General features: G+C 45.6%; 1 protein-coding gene across 2 annotated transcripts; it reads right to left on the reverse strand.

The window, feature by feature from the left end:
- Positions 1–25: 25 nt before the first annotated feature.
- Positions 26–7,924, reverse strand: misp (mitotic spindle positioning). 2 transcript variants are annotated; one of them, XM_033622564.2, is made up of 5 exons: positions 7,803–7,924; positions 3,572–5,669; positions 1,898–2,112; positions 1,710–1,748; positions 26–457 (listed from the first exon to the last, which is right to left on the reverse strand). In XM_033622564.2, exons 2-5 carry the CDS (start codon positions 5,541–5,543, stop codon positions 359–361), a joined length of 2,325 nt encoding a protein of 774 aa, XP_033478455.1. In that variant the 5' UTR covers positions 5,544–5,669; positions 7,803–7,924; the 3' UTR covers positions 26–358. The 2 variants fall into 2 exon arrangements, with proteins under 2 accessions (XP_033478455.1, XP_078024534.1); XM_078168408.1 differs by lacking the exons at positions 26–457; positions 1,710–1,748 and adding an exon at positions 1,302–1,690.
- Between the last annotated feature and the right edge of the window lie 398 nt (positions 7,925–8,322).

Genomic DNA, 8,322 nt, shown 5'->3' on the forward strand with positions numbered 1-8,322 from the left:
CACAGACAGACAGACACACAGACAGTTCAACAGTTTGAAACTTTATTTTTATTTTTTTCTCTGCGTCAGTTTGAAACCATGAAAACAAGCAGGAACTTCCTGTTTCTCTGCGTCAGGTGATCAAACAAACCACTGCTCTTCTTCACTCACTTTAACTCTTAACTTCCACTCTACAGGAGTCAGACACGAGGCAGCTGATTGGATGAGGAGAGAGGACCAATCAGGAGCAGCCATTTCTTTGGAGTGTTCCAGTTTAAACCATTTTACCCTCATCTTGAGGAACCAGACCAAAGTCCTGTTCGTGAGGGGACACCATCTTCCTCTTCCTCTCCTGCTGCAGGGCCAGCTCCTGCTGGTCTCACTGGTCCTCCTGGTCCTCCCGGTTGGCAAACACTCCGGCCTCCCAGCGTAGAGCGCGTTGGTTTTTATGTCGAGTAACTCGAGTCGACTCAACGACCTGAAAACAGCCGAAAGAAAAGACACAGAAAGTTCTGAGTCCTTAACAGCTGCTTAACTGTTAGTTAACGAACTAACAGTTAACTTACAGTTAATTGTTAGTTAACTGTTAGTTAACTGTAAGTTAACTGTTAACTGTTTGTTCGTTAATTGTAAGTTAACTGTTAGTTAACTGTTAGTTAACTAACTGTTAACAGTTAGTTAACATTTAGTTAACTGTAAGTTAACTGTTAGTTATAAGTTAACGTTAGTTAACTGTAAGTTAACTGTTAGTTAGTTAATTGCAAGTTAACTGTTAGTTAACTGTTAGTTAACAGTTAGTTAGTTAATTGTAAGTTAACTGTTAGTTAAGTGTAAGTTAACTGTTAGTTAACTGTTAACTGTTTGTTCATTAATTGTAAGTTAACTGTAAGTTAACTGTTAGTCAATTGTAAGTTAACTGTTAGTTAACTGTTAGTTAGTTAGTTAATTGTAAGTTAACTGTTAGTTAACTGTTAGTTAGTTAACTGTAAGTTAACTGCAAGTTAACTGTTAGTTAACTGTTAGTTAATTGTAAGTTAACTGTAAGTTAGTTAACTGTAAGTTAACTGTTAGTTAATTAGTTAACTGTTAGTTAACAGTTAGTTAACTGTAAGTCAACTGTTAGTTAGTTATAAGTTAACCGGTAGTTAACTGTAAGTTAACTGTTAGTTACTTAATTGCAAGTTAACTGTTAGTTAACTGTTAGTTAATTGCAAGTTCACTGTAAGTTAACTGTTAGTTAGTTAGTTAACTGATAGTTAACTGTTAGTAAGTTAACTGTTAGTTAACTGTTAGTTAGTTAACTGTTACAGCTCTGTAACACTTAACTCTGTAGCACAATAATGTGCAAGAAATGATGTAGTTGGTTTCCTGAATGTTTGCATGTCGCTTTATGTCATTTGTTCAGGGGAAAATGTCTTCAGACAGAAATGTGTTCGACTAAACAAATCGTTTGCTCTAAGTGATGTCATCCCTCCAGGTCATGTCATCCCTCCAGGTCAGAGCTTACCCGCTGTCAGAACAACAGGTCGGTGGTTTTCGGTGACGAGGATCGTAGAGCTGACATCATATATTTGTCACAGAGCAGGGCCACAACAACTAACCTTAAAGTTGGCATCGAATGAGATGTCCAGTTATTTTATGTGCGGTGTAGTTTACGCCAGCCTGAGTGGACACAGCCAAACACAACGCTGTTCATGGTTACCATGGTTACCTGTGGAACATTCACATACCTCGTTATTCACGTCATCAACCGGCTGAATTCCTGCGTACTGAAACACAGAGGATTAAAGCTGATCAGCAGTTTATCACAAATCAATAACTGATCAATAATCATGAGTTTGTTTGTTTTATTTTATTTGTCACTGACAGGAAGTACACAACCCTTCAAAATAAGAGCCTGGATGTGTCAGTGACTCACTGCGCTCTCCTCCAGCTTCAGTTTGACTCGTCTCTCCTCGAAGTCCTGCAGCAGTGTGTCCGTCAGTCCTCCGACAGGAGGAGGCGCCGAGCTGTGCGCCGCGGGGGAGGAGGAGGGAGGAGGTGAGTAGGACCAGGGCTGAGCCGTGATGAAGGAGAAGGAGGACAGACGGACAAAGGGACGAGGAGAGGGGGAGGACACACTGACAGGTTTGTCTGAAACACAACAGAAAGCACATCATCAATGACATCATATGTGACATCATATGTGACAGGCTGTAATGTCAGCTGGTCTGTAGTGTTATCAGTCATGTCATGTGTCCACCAGGTGGGGCTGTGTCTCTGCTCTCTGTTACCTGTACAGGTGAGTCATGTGAGTCAGACTGATGTCTCACTCTGATTGGTTGCCGTGGTTACAGACCTGTCACTGATTGACACAGAGGGCAGTGACCCCACTGAGGCTGTCGGACTTTGGTCGTCATCTCAATCAGTTATTTATTCTCAGACTGCAGCGTCCTCTTCACCTGACTCACTGACACTATGCTGATGTCACTTCCTGTCATTGGTCTCAGATCAGTCGTATCAGAGCAGCTCACAGTCGACAGTCTGCTGTCACTGAGGTCAAAGGTCACCTGTCCCTGCGGTCTGCTGTTACTGAGGTCAAAGGTCACCTGTCCCTGCGGTCTGCTGTGGCTGAGGTCAAAGGTCACCTGTTCCTGCGGTCTGCTGTTACCGAGGTCAAAGGTCGCCTGTTCCTGCGGTCTGCTGTTGCTGAGGTCAAAGGTCAGATGTCCCTGTGGTCTGCTGTTACTGAGGTCTCCTCCTGAGTGTCCCTGTCAGTTGGTCCCACTGAGGACAGAGTCAACGTGACAAATTGTCCCACCTCATGTCTTCTTTCAGAGCACTCTGGTTTTGTTTTTTGGTTTTTTGGTTTTTTGTGTGTGTCTGGTCTGATACATTTCTAAATGCTGAAGTATTTTACATCAGTTTTACAACATGTCTGTGTCTCTGTGTCCGAGGCTTTTTTGTTACTACAAAATGAAATGTGAAGGTTTTCTGAATCTGAGCAGATGGTAACACATTGCTCTCTTGTATCTATGGTGACATAGATACCCGGACGAAACCCACGCTGACACAGGGAGAACATGTCGGAGCACCTGAAGGAAACCCACTGCACACCGTACCGCTGATTTTTAAAAAAAAATGTTTCTAAAATCTCCTTCAGTTATTTTTCAGTCATCGTTGTGTCTCAGATTCGTTTTTAGAAATTTCTGATTCAAAACGTTGCAGAATGTTCAGTAAATGTATGTTATGACTCTTTTGTGTTTGTGTGATATTTCTAAAGTGTTCAACTTTTTGTTGCTAAATATAAAGCTACAACCAGCAGCTTTTTAGCTTAGCTTAGCTTAGCTTAGCTTAGCTTAGTTTAGCAACACAGACAACTAGTGGTAGCACAAAAACTGACCACTCCTCCTGTTTACTTCCGGTCTCAGGTGTTCTGTGTCAGTTCATCATGATCTGATGAACCAGTCACTGTCAGTCACAGTCAGTCACAGTTTTCAGTCCCAAACAAGTTCATAAGTAATTAGAATACTGCCTCTGACACACAGTCAGTAATCAGATTACTCTGGCGGTCTGAGTCCTGGTTGGTAGCTGAGCCTTGATAAAGACATACCTGCGTTTACAGGAGGGTAGAACTGACTGATGGCCATCTTGTTCGCCTGCTCCACCAGAGGAGCCGGAGAGAGGAGCCGTCCGTCTGTCTCCTCTCTGGACTCCCTCAGCTCCTTCAGCTCCTGCTCCCGTCTCAACGCCTCCTCGATCTCCTTCTCGATGAAATCTGGAGCGCCTGTCCCTCTGGACTGCAGGCCCGTGGACTCCAGGTTCTCCCTCCAGGACCGCGGCGTGGTCCAGGTCATATCACGTCGAGGTGTTGGGGAAGAGGAAGAGGAGGAGGAGGAGGCGCGGAAGGATGAAGAAGTTGTTAGATCTTGGCGGAGGCCTCTTGTGTACTGGACATCTGAGTCCCTCACAGAAAAGGAAGGTGGAGCTGAACTCATCTGGCTGATGTAGCGCTCGGTCTCTTCGGAGTGTCGATGAGGACAGCAGGGAGACAGGAAGATGTCTGTGTCTCCAGACTGAACTCTGGCCTCTGTCCTCTCGTCCTCGTCCTGCTGGACAGACTCCATCTTTATGTCCTCCGGGTCCTGCGGAGGATCTGGACTGTGTCCTCCCTCCTGATGAGGCTCCTCCCTCCTCTCATTCTCCTTCTGGATCTCGCGTTGGATAATGAAGCTCACTCTGTTCTTCTCTTTGGATTTGATGAGTGTCAGCAGCGGCAGCGTCTGTAAGCGTTTGGTTTTGATCTCAACCATCTCTGCTCTGCTGTCGCTGAGCTTCAGCCCTCGAGAGCGTCGCAGGTTCTCCTCACGTTCCTGATTTAAGCGGATCTCCCTCTCAATCGGTGTCTCATAGTCACTCTTGGACACACTGCTCCTGTCCTGTTGCTGAGTGTTGTCATTGAACACACCTTCGTCGCTGGTGTAGCCGCCGCCCACCTCCACAGACAGCTCCTCCAGGCCGGAGTCCAGGTCATCGAACACGCTGCTCTGCCGGCTGAGAGGCTTCTCAGTCTGACACACCGCCACCTTCCTCTCAGGGAACGCCTCATCTTCTGTTGGTTTGAATGCTGTTGGAGCTTCACTTGTCTCCACCCCGCTGTATGTCTCCATGCCGTGGTATGATGACTCTACCTGCTTCGATAAGGACGCATCAGGATCTGTCTGCAGAGACGTGTTCAGGTGTGTTATGGAGGATCTCAGAGGACTGGGGACTGCAGTCAGCCTGTCCTGCTCCATCTTCAGGAACTGCTGTCGGGCGGTGCTGAAGTTGATCTGTTCCTCGTCGATGGTCCCGGGCGCAGCCGGGCTCGGAGGTCGCGGTCTGGAGGCGACAGGACTGAAGCTCACACTGAAACCTTCCATCAGCTTGTTGGGGGAACGGCTCAGATCCAGATTCTCCAGAGCACTCAGCTGATCTTTGAATGTCAGGTTCTTCTTTGGTGCTTGGCTGCGAATGATCTCCTTCCTCAGCTGCTGCTCCTCTTCCTCCCGGACCACCTCAACACCATCGCTCTGATCCACTCTGTACTGCGCATCTCCATTTCCGTCTGCAAACAGACTCTCTGGCTTCCTGCTGCTGGCGTACGTCTGCAGTCTGAATCCTTTCTCCTCCTTCAGGGTCGACAGCTGCGTCTGACGCTGCGGCGACACCATCCAGGCTTCGTTCAGTTCCGCCTCCTGACTCGTCGGATCTTCCACGAAGGAGTAGAAACCGCAGTGAGAGCCCGAGCTGCTGCTGGGACTGCTGGGGCTGCTGGGATTCCACTCGTCGCTGGTGCTCCCTCTGTCCTGCGACACCGCGACCTGCCGGGCCTGAACCACCACGTCCCCGGACCCGTTGCCCTGCTGCGAGGAGACGACCACCGATGAATGACTGCGGGCGATGGAGATGCTGCTGGAGGTGAAGACTGGATCGTCCAGGGCAGAGGCGTCGGTCTGAGTGGGGCCAGCGATGGTGCGCAGATCTGAGAGTTGCAGCAGGGGGGACAGAGGCTTCAGCACCCACCTCCTCGGGATGCTCTCCATGGCTGCGGGGGGCGCTGTGGTGGCGGTGGGTGGCGGAGGTTCTGATGGAGGAAGACGCTGAACAGAGCACGATGTTTGGAAACTCTGAGGAGTCACAACATCCTGACGGTCTCCCGCCGAGAGTCTCTGAAACAACAGACAGGACAGTTACCATGGAAACAACAGAGAGACAGGTCGGTTACCACGGAAACAACAGAGAAGGGTCAGTTACTATGGAAACAACAGAGAGACAGGTCAGTTACTATGGAAACAGCAGCATCAGGTCTCGGTTTCTCTGTTCTCAGTTTGTGTTCTGGATGATGTGATGACGGTGCGTTCAGGAACCTGATGCTCTGCTCTCTCAGAGCGAGTGTTTCTGAACGCTTTAAAACATCCAACAGATTCCTGCAAAGCATTGTGGGATTCAGAGTCTTTGAGATGAAGAGGTGTGAGTGTCAGATTAAGATTGAAATATTCTGATGTCCCACAGACATGAGAGACAGTAATAAAGCTGCTGTCACTTTATGAGCTCATGAACAAAATCTATGAAACATCTGTTAATGAGCTGCAGATGATCAGAGGAGGATTATTTCCTTTACTGTAAATCATTAGTGTTTTAATGCTGAAACATGAACTTTACTGTCGGAGCAGGACGGACTCAGATCTTTGACTGGACTAAAAGCAGTCTGAAAATATTCTGTTGAAGTTCCTGTGTTCAAACTGATACTGCAGATATGACACACAGTTATTGTTATAAGGACGTGAGCTATCAAAAATACTGCTTATGCAAAAATGAAAAAAAAAAGAAAGTGAGACTCTTCAGAAGTATAAAGTATCAGAAAGTAGAAATACTCGAGTACAGGAACCTAAAATAAAGTACAGTAAAGTGAGAACATGACTGAGTGACTGAGTGAACTTTGATTTGGAGGAAATGAATCTGAAGAATGTGTCAATAAAGTTAACAGGAAGAACAACACACGGCCACCGCCACCGTGTGTGTGTGTGTGCGTGTGTGTACACCAGACTGTTATATACACACAATATAGTTATGATACGCACATATACAAGATATTTATATTTTATAGTGACGTGTGCACCAGGTAGTTTTAGGTTCACATTATATCTATAAACATGAGTGTGAGCTGCTGAGATAAAACCTGATGAATCATCTTCTTCCAAAGGATCAATAATAAATAAATAATCGATCAGTTTCAGATCAAACAGGGTTCAGACAGATCAATAAAATTTATTGATCCTGAAACAACAGCAGGACTCTGAAGACTGATCAGACGCAGCTCGACCTCTGCTGCAGATGTTAGCATTAGCATTAACATGGCAGCATTGGTTCAGTGTGTCTGTGTGTCAGAGATAAAGAGCCCCGCCCACAGCCTGACTGCTGCTGTCAGCTGATACACGGCCTCACACCGCCAACGCCAACGCCAACGCCAGGTCCTCCTACAGTCGACTGTAGACTGTAACTGCACCACACCTCAGAGGGACAGATGGTGCATCACATGACTGCACCATGTTCCTGTATCTGAGCTCTGAGCTCACTGGTCTTTACTAACTCAGAGTTCTACAGAAAATGTTTGAAAGGAAAGTTGATGAACTTTAATAATAAACGCTGAAGTTGTTTTCTAATTTATTTTAAATTTAAATAATTTTATGGTATTTCTTTACATATATTCCTGTGTTTGGTATTTTTACCTTTAATTTTATTATTATTTTTATTTGCACACATAAAACTGCATAAAATCCAAATAGTAAAAAAGAAGGCAATAAGACACGTGAGGAGAGGTGGCTGAAGTCAAACACGTTGACTTTGTGTTCCTGATTTTAATTTAACCTCAGGGACATTTTAAACTTTGACCTGCTTCACAGGGTTTTACTGTGCAGTATTTTCACTGTGATCAACGATGTGAATTCTTCCTCCTCCATGTTACTGAGTCCATGATGTTCCTGCAGCGCCCTCTTCAGGACGATGGTCTGAAGGGGGCGCTGACAGCAGCTCAGATATGTTTTTGCCACACATGTTAAATATGTTTCCGAAACTGTTCATATGTAAATATTCTGTATTTTAATAAAGATGCTGCTACAGAGACACTTCATAATATTCACCTCACATGGAACTCATCGTCACATTCATACACAATCATTAAAGCATGATCTCAGTCCTGTTTCTGTTTTTACATCAGAGTTATTAAAGATGATTTCAGTATGACATTTGACCCTTCTGATGTTCAAGTGTAATGTTTCAGTGGTTGAATCAGGAGCTCTTACCTGGGATCAGTTTGGTGTCAGCAGCTGCACAAACTCTGAATAATAACTGACTCAAGTGACAAAGTTCAGCTTCTATCGTCCAATCACAGGCCCCGCCCACGGCACACAGGCCCCGCCCACTCGGAGATACACATGTTGTGCCTTGACTGAAAATGTAAATGTTTTTATTATGTCCCATCAGTTTGTCCTCTGACTGTCTGACTGGTTCTTGTTGCTGAGCAGCTGCTGCCCCCTGCTGTTCACACACACACACACACACACACACACACACACAGCTTCAATTTCACACTGAGCGACACGTTTCTACAGGACAGTGCGAAACAGACTGTGATGTGTTTCCTGTTGTGTGGTGGGCGTGTCAGAGGCAAGATTCAGGTGGAGCTGTTTGTTTGTTTGTTTAGTGTTTGTTTATATTTCTCACCTGCTGTGATGATGTAAACATGTTTGCCATGATGCTGCTGAAACTAAATTAAAGCTGCAGTGTTAAATTCACAGTGTTGATTGACACGTCTGTCTGTGT

This window comes from Epinephelus lanceolatus, chromosome 6 (assembly GCF_041903045.1).
Source record: "Epinephelus lanceolatus isolate andai-2023 chromosome 6, ASM4190304v1, whole genome shotgun sequence".
NCBI lineage: Eukaryota > Metazoa > Chordata > Actinopteri > Perciformes > Serranidae > Epinephelus > Epinephelus lanceolatus.

Bases quoted from the DNA above. Each gene is read 5' to 3' on its own strand.
- misp (XM_033622564.2), bottom strand. From the start codon at position 5,543: ATGGAGAGCATCCCGAGGAGGTGGGTGCTGAAGCCTCTGTCCCCCCTG. The intron at 2,113-3,571 runs GTATGTCTTTAT...GTTGTGTTTCAG, and splicing joins CTACCCTCCTGTAAACGCAG to ACAAACCTGTCAGTGTGTCC. The intron at 1,749-1,897 runs GTGAGTCACTGA...TCTGTGTTTCAG, and splicing joins TGAAGCTGGAGGAGAGCGCA to TACGCAGGAATTCAGCCGGT.